Genomic DNA, 12,706 nt, shown 5'->3' with positions numbered 1-12,706 from the left:
ATAGACATCTACAAAAGCTTAAAACATCTTTATTTAGACTAATGTCTTTTCCGAGGCTAATCTATGTACTCTACCGTAGGGTCACTGGCAAGCCCGCGTAGCGGGCTTCGTAGGGGAGCTAGTTTAGACTAATATTTGAATTGTCGTCCGAAGAAACTATGCAGCGCTATTAATTACTAACTGATAAATGACAATATGAAAAAAAACAACCGGATCATCTAAAAGTAGTTTAATCGTTGCAAAGTTCCTCAAGATCGTCTTCTCAGTCATTGCACACGACACTTTAAGCGTAAAGCTCTTTTTCACTCTGACAATAGAATCCTCATTCACCCCAACCATGATCTATCTACTAGGAAGCCCAACTGAAGCATCAAACCACCTTGAAATCATAGAGATTTAGTTTGCATGCAGAATATAAAGCCTTGTGTTTTCTTCACATGGCGATAGAAGACTGAGATTTATGATTTCTTAATGTCTTTCGACCTTCTGCACAAGCATTATGTGTCAGAGAAGATTTACTCAAGATGTGCTTTGACGACGAAGTGTAACTAGAAACATAGTTATAGCAAGAAAAGGCGTGCAGGCCAAGTAATGCTTTCTTTTTCTAGAAATTTTGAGTTAACTCAAAATGAATTTTTTTTGAGAATTTTGGAGCCGTTCTAATCAATGATATTAACTTTCAAATTTTCAAAACAAGTTTGTAACCTGCTTCAAAATAATTTTTTTGATATAATTACGATATAATTAGCAGGGTTCAAAGGAAGGCTGATTATAATCAGCGAAACGACACGAAACGAAACGAAATACTGCGAAATATTAAAAGATATGGTTAAAAATAACAACAAAGTACGCCAAAATTCTCAAATCATTTCATAATATTATGATAAGCCCAAAGGAATCAGTAAAAGCCTCTTTACATTAAGGAGAAGTTTTACAAATATTTGATAAGATATCCCTTACTTCAGTTTTAAACTCCAGCCTCTTTTCTGACATGTCTGCAAGAGTCTATTTTGCAAAAAGTTATTAACCTCCAACGTTCCACGAGGCAAGCTGTAAACATTTTTGTTTTCATTTTTATTTTTTTGCCTCAATTTTGTTGTTAATTGAGAGAAGCTATAGCCTCTTGAGTCGTTGCTGACCAATCTTGTTCGTCTTTAGTTTTTAGAAAGACCCCTCAGCACTGGCTGTTACAGCAAATGTATTTGAAAGGCTCTATACAGATTTGGGCCTTGCACATTCCGGTTTCATGCATGTACATTGCTTCACAATTAACTCACCCTTTTCCCCCATTCTCGTTGTTTTGGGAGCTTTTCAACAGAAGGCTTTCTAAATACTAGACAGAGACAATATATTAAACCTATCCTCCATATCGACTCTACTTTGCTTTCTGTGGAAAGGAGTGCTGTTGGAAACAAGGCCCCAAATGATTTAAGTATTAATGTTAGAGTTTTTTTGAAAATGACAAAATAGCAAATACCAGATATTGCCGAATGGAAATTTTACCGACTTTTGCGAAAGGTACGCAAATGATGAGAAGCTTGACTGGATGAAGGGAAGGCTGAAGGTGTGGAACAATGTTGAGATTGGCAACACTGCAAGAGACAGGAAAAGATAAAAATTATCGGACAGAAACTGAAGAACAACTCATGAAATCTTATGCCATGATATGCTACGGTACAAGAAGAAGAAAAAGAAGAAAGTGCGTATATCTGCATAGTATTTAATAGCTTTATATGATTAGGAAATCAACCTTTCTTCTTACTGTTCTTGCTATTCTGGCTGTTCTGGCATTTCTGGGTGTTCTTTACGAAATGACTGGCACTAATTTGACCAGAAAAGATCTCAAGCAAAAGATCAAAAGTCGTCAAGATTTTTCCCCCTCGCCCCCTAATAACTGCCACTGCCTGGGAAGGTGAAACCGGGGAGTTAAATAGCATTAATACAATGTACTACACTGCCTGATTATATGGTTTTGAAGGCTGCACTAATTTGAGAGCAACATGAAACGCTAGTCTTCTTCCCCCCGTATGAATGGGTTGAGATGTGTCAAACTTCATATCTGGTTATTCTGTGCCAGATATACTAAAAGATGTAAAGTAGAAACCAAAATGCCAAACTCACCCAGGGCCTTTAAAAATTGGGGTTACATTTCCCATGACCCACATCTTTCTGACCAATAAGCCTTTGACTTAAAAAAATTTTCTTGTTCTCTATGGCGGATACACAATTTAGCATACATAGATATTCCATATAAACTTTTATACTCTTATCCACGCTTCCCTATGACTATCCCAAATCTTGCACAAACACCGTGCATCTTAAATACCACTTATCAAAAAAGCCAGTCCCATCATCCACCAAAACCTAGTATGCACCCTTCCTTTGTAAAAACTTTGTCATTAAACATGCCCCCAGAGGCTCATCTGTTTTACTACACACGTGTAAAAGCTTCACAAAAAATGATATTGTGTAAAATATGACTATTTCAGTGGCGGACACTTGGTAAAATATTGGGGACAAGCCTATTGTTTTAATGAGATGATGTCAAATTTCCCTATTGTTTTAGAACAAAAGACCATTGTCCTCCAAAGTTTTGGGGGAGGCTGCCCCCTCCTTGCCCCCAGGTGTCCACCACTGGCCTATGTATGTTTTTGCAAGGTCTGACTTTTTCTCTGCATTATTTTCAAACATGTTACTACTGTTTCAACAAACTATTTATTGAAGTTCTCCAGAAAACTTTCAGTAGCTATTTCAACTGAATCTGCTTGTAATACATGCTCATCATTTTTAGAGACTGTTATAATGCATGTTTTACCAAGCATTTCATCAACAATTGACTTCTGAAATTGTTCTTCTTTACTTGCAAACTCTTCTGAAGACATGTGAAATAACTCTTTGCAAGCACACTCTGAAACCTGGAGTTTAAGCAGCTGATGTGGGCTTGACTTTTCTACAAAAATTGTCACATTGTATTGCCAAATCCATTTCTTTGATATATCGTCAGTTTCCTAATCAAAAGATGAAAATAAGTGAGACATAGATTTTCAGGCAACTAGTGATCAGTGACAGAAGTTGAGATGATTGAATGGTGGGGCGATCCTACAAGGCTGCAGTAGTTAGGAATCAAGCTGTAGCATCAAAACAGTTGGTACTCGCAGAAAGAGCTCACAAGGATAAGTTTATGTACTTACAGACTTTCCACACAAAACTACTATTTCGGAAGCAGTGCACTGACATCTAGGACACCACAAGCCTTCTCCCCCATTTTCACATAAACTAGCCAGGCATGTGAAATGCACTTGTCTTACATATCTTCCAGTGGCTGTCTTTAACTCACTGATTTTGCCCAGCATCACAAAACCATGATCCTGTGGCTTGATCACCTCAACTAAGTCATACATACAAGGAGAAGCAACATAGCCTTTCAAAGAGCTGATGTTTGACAATTTCCCGCCCTCAAATGTTTTCAGTGTACAGCATTTATAATCTGTGTGAGAAAAGGTAGCAATAAGTTTTTGTTGTTGTTCTAATATTAAAAATCATGCTTTAAATAAAAATATTCACTGTATGTGGACCAGAACATGCTTTTAAAAATATTCATGACCTGTATGAAGTGATTAATTGAATTTTGCTTAATTTTCACTGTGGTCTTCTACCCATTGATTAGCAGTCTCTTTGTCTGATTCACAGAGCCTAAATTAATTTCAGCTTTATTTGTATTTGGTGTGGCTTATATAGACAAGAATTTCTATGGAATATACAACATACATTTCTATGCAATAAGGAATTCAAATTAAGTAACACAAAGTAACATTTGCCCATGATAAAGAATAGATGTTAATTTTGGACATAGCCAAAAACAATATGGCACTGCAAATATTTTCCATTTATTACCGCTATATTTACCATCCTATAATTTATGAATGTGAAAATATTTACCATCTGTCTGTAAGTTTTCAAGTAACAAAACCTGTCCTGGATACAAGGTTTTGTGGTGCTGACAGGAATCATCAAAAATTACAACTTTCAAAACTCCAAATTCATCAAATATTTCAATGTCAAACTTATACCCTTTAACAATTTGATGCTCAAAGACAACTTTTGGTGATAATGTCTTTATTGTTCCTACAAATGTCACATGGAGGGAATTTCTTTTCAAGTCAACTGAAACAAAGCGATTAGGGTAGGATTGAAAATCCAGTCTTCCATCTGAGCTTCTTTTAACTAATGATGAATCATTTTGAGTTGCTTGGCTGGATATGATCTCTGTAGATATGTTAGCAGGAATCAAATAAAAGATTGTTGCAGGCCCATATTCTAAATGGGCATCATTCCCATCATTCACAAGAAAAGGCTCCTCAATGCACAATAAATCGCCAACACCAAAAATGTTTCTAAAAGCAACAGCTTCATCCCAAAGTACAAGCTTGATTCTGTTTGACTTGGAATCCATAACACTGATATCCACTTTCCTTGTGCTGTCGCCATATGGATTGTGGATTGTTTCTTGGCGTCCAATTTCATTTATAGTGACAAACAAATTCCTGCTGTAGTGAGGGAAAGTATCTTCGTCCCAAATCCCATCTAGTGAGAGAAACCTTTCAGATATAAATCTCTTGTCACTCACAGGATTTAGTACTGGAATTACATATTCTGTTGGTAGAAGCCTGAAGTCCCACAAACTTCCAAGCTGCTTACTTTGCAGATTATGAACTCTAAGGTTTGTCATCCTAAGAGGGTAATTGACAAATTTCTCTTCCATGCAGCAAATTTTTTGATGCAAGTACATTTCAACTGCAGGAAGGCAAGCTTCCTCGACATATCCTTGATCAACAAGTTTCCTGTCTATTAGCCTCACTATTCTTGTCGTTTTTATGTCGTTATCCTCTGAAACTGGTCTTATGTAGCATTCAATGCATGCTGAAATGTTTGCCTGTCTTGATTCGAGTAGTTCACTTACTGTGAGTGTGCAACCAAGCTCTGTCTCGGATAAACTTTTGGTCGTAAGCCTGTTCTGGTCGTTTAGGCCAGTTACTAACTCAGATAATATTACTGCATCTGTGAGGCCAGTTGGGTACTTTCCTAAAACCTGGACGATCTTTGAAGCCACGTATGACCAAGTAACAGATGAATTTTCATATCCTCGTCTTTTTTGTTCCGACGTCAACTCAGACAGTTTTTGGTGAAATTGGTCAACAGCTTTTAAAAATCCCGCCATCTTATAACATTCCTTTTTGCAATCTCGTTGTGAAAAATCAACAAGATTCTAACCTCGGTTCTGTGCCACAGGCTTGGGTCGGGTGTAGGTGGTTGGTAAACTTTCTGTGTACTACAGGGGGGGGGGGGGGTTTATCGTCCCACATAAATAATGTCCCATCTCACCTATTCCATATTTTTACTCTAACGAAAGCAACATGATCAATTGCAATTGCACTTTCGAAAATGTCTCAGTTTAATGCAAATAACGCAATGTATAAAAAGTGACAAGCTTTCCCTAACGAACTACGTCAAATAATTTAGCACTCTTGGGGACTCATCAGAAAATTATCTGAAATAATCCCATCCATTTTACTTCTAAGGCGAATTAAGAGATTAAAACGTTACTTTAACAAACATGATTTGTGTTCTACAATCATTTGTCACTCAAGTTTTTTGGCTCATTCCTATTCGACCATTTGAGTGATCAGAAACTAATATATAATACTTACTGCCGACTAAAAGAGAAGAAGAATGGACTGCTGATAATCACATAAGAAGATTATTAAGCAGATACTAAATAATTGGCGAATAGTAAGGAAAATTGACTTAAAATTATATATGCTCAGCTTTTTAGCATAAGGTCAATAGCTCTAGGCTCGTATTTGTTCACCTCATTTAACTATGAGAAAAAACCATTATTTTTTATTCAAAAATTACTAGTACCTTCAAATATTTAAAAACATCAAGAACCAGCAACATTTTCTATGCTGTCCTCAATTCATATTCTTCCTTTAACATCACTAGTGGTTTTAGGTAGACTTATAAAGTCTTTATCTTATTTCCGAGGCCCCTGAAAGGCCATCATTTCCACTCATTTTATCAGTAACGTGCAAACAAGTAACTACATGATCTTATTTTTGTTTATTTGACCTAAATTGTTGCGTTCAGAAGAAAGATGTTTATATTTTATCAAGAGTCCTGAAGTGGATGGAAAATTACCGCCTAGCCAAGGGGAGCACTGCCCGCCCAACTATAATTATTTGCCCCTCTCTGGCCGTCCAAAAATTTTGAAATTTATGTCTAAAAACTTAGAAAACAGCGTTTTTCTATCGAAAAAACTCGCTTAACTAAGTCTGAACATCTGTGCATTAATGATAATAACCAATATCAATTGTGCACCAGTTCACACAATGCTATATCGAGTGGATCCACCTGCTGATATACTTCAGACTGCGTTGGATGCTTGTTTTTGGCACTGAGCAAGATAGATTCTTCCAACGAAGACACAAAGCTTCATTTTGAACCATAATCTTTGAGGTCACTGCAATTCGATGAATTTTTAAATGTGGAAAGGCTTCTTTGCACCTTTATTCTGTTAAATACTTGATAGAAAACAAGCCTTCTCTTCAGATGTTTGCGTTTCATTTAATACCAGGAGCGTCGCTAAAGAAGGGCACTTTTCCCCATAGTTTGTCATACTTCCCCCCATATAAAATGTCGGCTATATTTTTAAAATTTCGGTGTAAATTTTGTTGGAAAGAAAAATTTCTGTGAGTAAAGAAATGAAACATTTTCTGTAAACTATTTCTATCTTCAACATAAATTATCTAGAACGCAATCGTAAAAGTTACAAAATTCATATTTTTTGAAGGTAGCCCAAAGAAAAGGAACTGAACAGCAGATAAGGGTATAATAAACTCTTACGAAATAACTGAGAGAAATTACGAAGAGCCAGTAGAAACATCAGCTCAATCCATAGGCGGCGGTGGATATCTTATTTTTTTGATCTCCTGAATGAAGAGGGCGGGAGAGAATGTTCGGTGGAACGGTGGATATCTTATTTTTTGATGACGAAGAAGAACCAGAAGCTGGAAAATGATTCTAACAATATCAAGGAAAAATTTTTTTTCTTATTTTTAAAGTCCATCGGCGTAAAACGACATTTTTCTAGCGTTGAAAAATTTGGGTAATAAGAAAATTCGGTGGGATTAATTCTGGGTTGTCCTACTTCACCGAAAATAAATCCCAATGGAATTATTAAAACACTCAGAACACATCGCTTTGGTAAAAAACGAGACATCATCAATGATTTGGTAATCATTTATAATAAAATCACTTTACAAGTTTGAAAAACTTCACAACGCAAGTCATAGATAATATTAATCTAGCATAATGTGAATTTAGATAATTTTACTGTAATTTAATAAGCACTAGAGGTAATTTAAAGAACCTATGTGTGAGCTCCTTAAAGCAAATCCAGTTTGCAACTTAAATGCCTATATTGCATCAGCAACTTGCATAAATTTCAGTAATCTTCAATTTTTTACACAACAATGAAGAAAATTATCTAGCTGCTTTTGTTATCTTAACACTGTTTTTGTTAATCCTATTTCTTTACATGTAATGAGCACAACTTTAGAGAATATGGACAATATTTATGAAACAACATAAATGCAATAAAGCGGAACTATTTCTGCAAAATATACAAATCATTAGTAGTAAAAAGCTTTAGAAATTTTCGTTCAGTTTAGACAAGTGGGTAGCTGGCCTTAGATGCGATTCCACATTGGTTGTTCTTGTTTCTTGACATCATGATGTAACCACTCAACCCCCAACTTGTTCCCCAGCTACAAAATAAAAAGTACAAGAATTCTATAAATACATATACAAACAGATGTAATATATATATATATATATATTATGATAAGATTAAACACACACAACATAGATTCCTTTTAGCTAGATAAAATAAGGAACTTGCTTTTAGTCAATAAATTGTCTTCCAGATAAGCCAAACTTTTGTCATGTATTTGCAACTTTGTAAGAATTTGTGATTAATGTGGCCTCAATACTATCCAGAGGTTGACAATTCCAGTTAAAAGTTGTTCTTCAGATGGAAGACCAGATCTTCTTTTGGTCTCCTGCTTATTGCCAGTAATCTCCTACATAGGGGGCTCTGGCCATAGAGATTGAGAATTTCAGTTAAAACTTTGTCACCTGGTGGTTACCCTGTGTAAGCATAATGGTCTCCTGCATAGGCTGTCCTAGGTGTTTAGGGAGACTGAATTTTCCACCTTGGCTATATAAGTGTTACTGCTTTAAGTTTATTCAGATACCAAGAGCTATGTGATCCTTAAAGCAAAGATCCACTATTGTGGTCCTTTTAACTAGGATCCACTTCAATCTTTAGGTTTCTGACAGCCAAATACTATCAATTAAAATGTACAACTTTTTAAAATATGAAAATTATTGTTTTACCCCCTGTAACACAGTGCTTCAAGCTGTATAGTCAGTGCTATACATGCCTTGGTGTATAGAACAGAATGTTTAAATGTTGCAACTTTGGGTTCTTGGTGTGATCTGTTGCCTAATGATGGCATTAAACACGGAACTTTGAGATGCAGCTAAGAACCATCCAATTCTATAAGCCAAAGCATATAAGACATTTTTCTTTCCATCAGTAATAAGTCTTACCTGTTCTTGACTAGCCAGTAATCTTTTCCCTGGTATACACCATATCCAGCAACCAAGACACCATGATCAAGCCTTGTGGAGCTGCAAAGTGCGCTGTTGTAAACTCCTCCATGATAGAACTGGAAGGAGAAGTGACTGGCATCAATAGCTACTGAAATTGGTCCAACTGTTGCAGTTGCAGTCATCAAAGCTTTCTCATCACCAGATGGAAGATCAACAAAGCCAGTGTCAGTGGCTCCAACGTCTGATGCCTTGAATTTGCAGCTTCCTTGCTAAAATAGAATAAAGGCTTTTAAATATCTACAGTCTCATTACACATCAAACTACAGAAAAATATGCTTGCTATCTTGAAACATAGATACTTTGTAATTTTATAGTTGTATAAGAACATCTGGATGGTTATTGTGTCACTGAGGAGAGTGCAGAAAGACAACAAAGCGCTCATGGGTAATTCCATATCAAATCATCAAAAGATATCACAATTCAAAACTATAGTTTTGTTGGATTGATTTGATTTCACATCATAGTTACATATGATCAAGATACACAACTTCCCAAAATTACACGTGCAAAACCTGAACACTTTTCAAATTGTCATTGTTTTGTGGCTTATTTCAGCACTTTTTGAATTGTAAACAAAGAGATAAACACATTTAGAGAATGACTGTTTGCAACGCACTTCCCTTTATATAAAAATTTTTTGATCCAAACTTGGTTCATGAGAATAAACACATCTGTCTGTGAAACACAGAAGTGGCTAAATGTTTGGAACTTTCAGATAGGTTTTCTTGTGATCAGACAGAAAACTTTAAAAATAAATCATTGAAATTTAAATATTTGGCATTTAATGAGACACACTAACCACTGCTGTGTATGGATAGCTTTCTTCAGTGTCAATTCCTCCATTAGCCTTGATGTACTTAAATGCATTGTCCATAAGACCACCTTGGCATCCATAGTTTCCATATGAACCTGAACAATCAACCAAATTCTGCTCACTCAGAGAAACAAGCTTTCCTGACTTCTTGAAGTGCTGTCCTTCCAAAGATCCAGTCTTTAAAGAACAAATATTTTAATCTATTAATAAAACTGGAAAACATAAAAATGTTTTTGGCTAGCATTGCATTTTTTCCTCGTTAAATTAAAGCAGTGCAAATGTACCATGTAAAAGTTATAATTGAATAAGTTGCTGCCTTCTTTGAGATTCACACTTGATACCATATACAGGCAACTGTTAAACCACTCTATACATATTTATGTTACCCTATTTACATGTTATGTCAAAAATGTAGGTGTTTACTTGCAGCAATCATCCATTAGAAATATATAATCTATATATATATATATTTATTAATTATCATATTGCTGTCTAGAGTGCTCAACTTACCGGAGCGATTAGATAGACTAAAATAAACAGACTATTGTGACACAACTCTGAGTTTCATGTGTAAACAATCATCAGGTGTATATATATATATATATATATATATATATATATATATATATATATATATATATATATATATATATATATATATATATATATATGGGTTCTTACTGTGCTAAAAGCCCAACATGATCCACACTGTCCTTGGTTCTTTACAGGAGTTACATATCCCTCTTTTCTCCAGTCAACTGTATCTGGGACATTGACATTGCTTGGAGCAAGAAAAGTTGAGCCTTTCTTTGTGTTATTATAATCGGCTTTGCCCATGTAACCATTCATCCTCATGCGGAACTCATCTTCAGTCAAGTCTCCAAAATGATTCATTGCCAATTCAACATCTTTGTTTGCCTCATTGAATTCGAGAATCTTTTTCATATTGTTTTGCCAAATTATGTACCTAACTCTCTCTTCACCATCATCTCCATAAGCTTTACTGTGTGTCTTTTTCCACACATGCCATGCTGAATCTTGAATTACCATGCCAAAGGCAGGGGCAACAACAAGGGCAAGAAATAGTAACTTCATTTTGAAATATCTATAAAAAGAATATTCGCTTTTGTGAACCAAATTTTTAAATGCTTTTTAAAGTAAATTGAAAAAATTGGCACTATAGTACATTTGCTTACACTTCAGTAGAAGAAATCAGCAATTTGTCACTTGATTTCTATAAATAGATTTAAGCAAGACTCCCACCTCTTATTAGGCATCAGATGATAATCATGTGATACCTACAAAACATGCCTGATGAAATGTATGATACAGCATAACCTTATTACAATATCATTCTGCCCAAACAAGTTAATTTGATTGTTTTGTTCAGCTAAGCAGTAGCATAGCAAGGGGGGTGAAAAAAAGAGGGGCAGATATCCCCTCTAATTGCAAAAACTCTCTTGGAAACGGGGTGCTTTCTGGCATTTAGAAGGATTTGGAATCAGATTTTTCCTTGCTCATCTTGCTATTGCCCCTCAATCTTACTACCCTGGTTAGCTACTGCCGTTCAGTTAAGTTTTATTTTAAATCATACAATTTAGATTACATTCACATAACTAACACAACTATACTTACAAAAATTATAGATATTAGTGAATAGAGAATAATAGCATAAACAATGGAAATTGCATGGCTGGTTGAATTTCTTAAGAGAGAGTCCCCCTGTTCAGTCAGTTTAGAGTAACAGGCGCATTTTAAAAGAAAAATAGTTCAAGACTATCAGAGTTCAAAATTCAAAAAAAAAACTTTTCGGTTGTTGAGTAAGTTTAAAGAAAATATCAAAGTAAATGCCTCATTTTATAGGCTTTGAAGATGCACCTTTAATTTGGATTTAAAGGAATTTCTTACATGAATGTATCAGTTCCAACAGGAATATCATTCTATATTTTAGCCCCAATACAACACAAGGATTTTATACTGAAGTGTATTATTTTTAGTCAAGTACAAAACAACCATGCTTGCTTGCGTTGTAGAATAATGATGAACAGATGAACCAAGGAAGCAAGGAAGCAAGCAAGCAGATGAACAGAGAGCTGTTATGTAATCGAAGAGGAAATTAATGCAAATGTGCGTTAACATGTAATGAGGCAGACAAAGCATATAAAGACAAACAAAGCTGCCGTTAATCTCAACACCCTCCCTCCTTGTCGATACAATAAACAAGAACAAGGAATGAGGAAGGGCGAGCAACATTAAAATTAACAAACCTGCAATAAATGCGAGAGACAATATCTGACAGATTCCTTCCTTGGCCATAAGCTTGGTTAGTTCGGTCGATTGAGTATTGAGATTTGTAGGAAATAGGCTTTCCGAAATAACAAATAGCTCCGCTTTAGAAAATCTTGCTGATACTTTTGAAAATTATCCGAAAAAAATCAGCAAAATGCGTTGCGTGTGACGCTTAGAAATAATAGAAACAAAGAAAACAACATTCTAACAAGCCCCATAGAAAAAGAGACGCGCTTCGCCCTGTCAAAGAATAGTACGATGGTATCATATTACATTTGACGGTTTGCTTAAAACTTTATAATCATGAATAAGAGCCTCCTGTCTGCTACAGTATGCTAAAGAATGTTACAACTGCAAAGGGCAGAAATGGGCTGGGAAATAAAACGATAGTGGGCCTAGATATGTCCTTGGAAATACTTTCAGCGAGTGTGAGTGGAGTTAGACGGCAATCCTTTGAAGCACTAGATCCTACTGTAGCATTCCATTTGTCACTGAGGTATCCATTACTTGGAATCGAGACATAAATAATTTAATGGCCAAACCGGCCGGCGAAATTGAGCTACTGGCCTAAATTGAAACATTGTGATCATGATTAAACGATGCGTGATCAGCTTGATAAAAGAAAAATGCAACAGTTTGAGAAAGTAGACTTTGAAGTATAAGTAGAATTTTATTTTTGTTCTCTTACCTGTTTAAGTAATCTCTTCCTTCGCTGATGCAACGACTGGAGAGACTGAATGAGGCGGCGAAGCAACTTTATACCCCCAAGCTCATGTGATCTTGCCTTTGGTATTCGTCGGTCATGTGATTTCGGTCATATGACAACAAAACGCGTTGTGGCATAGTGAAGTCACGCTTGCTTAGTCA

At 35.7% G+C, this 12,706-nt stretch overlaps 2 protein-coding genes across 2 annotated transcripts; both read right to left on the bottom strand.

Moving 5' to 3' along the window:
- Window positions 1-1,633: 1,633 nt before the first annotated feature.
- LOC135681765 (uncharacterized) lies at window positions 1,634-7,130 on the bottom strand. The gene is made up of 3 exons (XM_065196366.2): window positions 3,940-7,130; window positions 3,192-3,487; window positions 1,634-3,008 (listed from the first exon to the last, which is right to left on the bottom strand). The coding sequence occupies exons 1-3, from the start codon at window positions 5,216-5,218 to the stop codon at window positions 2,712-2,714; spliced, it is 1,872 nt and encodes a 623-aa protein (XP_065052438.2). The 5' UTR covers window positions 5,219-7,130; the 3' UTR covers window positions 1,634-2,711.
- A 151-nt stretch (window positions 7,131-7,281) lies between these two features.
- LOC135681769 (procathepsin L) lies at window positions 7,282-12,656 on the bottom strand. The gene is made up of 5 exons (XM_065196373.2): window positions 12,528-12,656; window positions 10,232-10,655; window positions 9,536-9,727; window positions 8,674-8,945; window positions 7,282-7,826 (listed from the first exon to the last, which is right to left on the bottom strand). Exons 2-5 carry the CDS (start codon window positions 10,643-10,645, stop codon window positions 7,727-7,729), a joined length of 978 nt encoding a protein of 325 aa, XP_065052445.2. The 5' UTR covers window positions 10,646-10,655; window positions 12,528-12,656; the 3' UTR covers window positions 7,282-7,726.
- Between the last annotated feature and the right edge of the window lie 50 nt (window positions 12,657-12,706).

Source organism: Rhopilema esculentum, chromosome 12 (genome assembly GCF_057945365.1).
Source record: "Rhopilema esculentum isolate cy_ngs chromosome 12, ASM5794536v1, whole genome shotgun sequence".
In the NCBI taxonomy this organism is placed as follows: domain Eukaryota; kingdom Metazoa; phylum Cnidaria; class Scyphozoa; order Rhizostomeae; family Rhizostomatidae; genus Rhopilema; species Rhopilema esculentum.
Note: the sequence above shows the minus strand (reverse complement) of the source record. Positions and strands in the feature narration are given on the sequence as shown.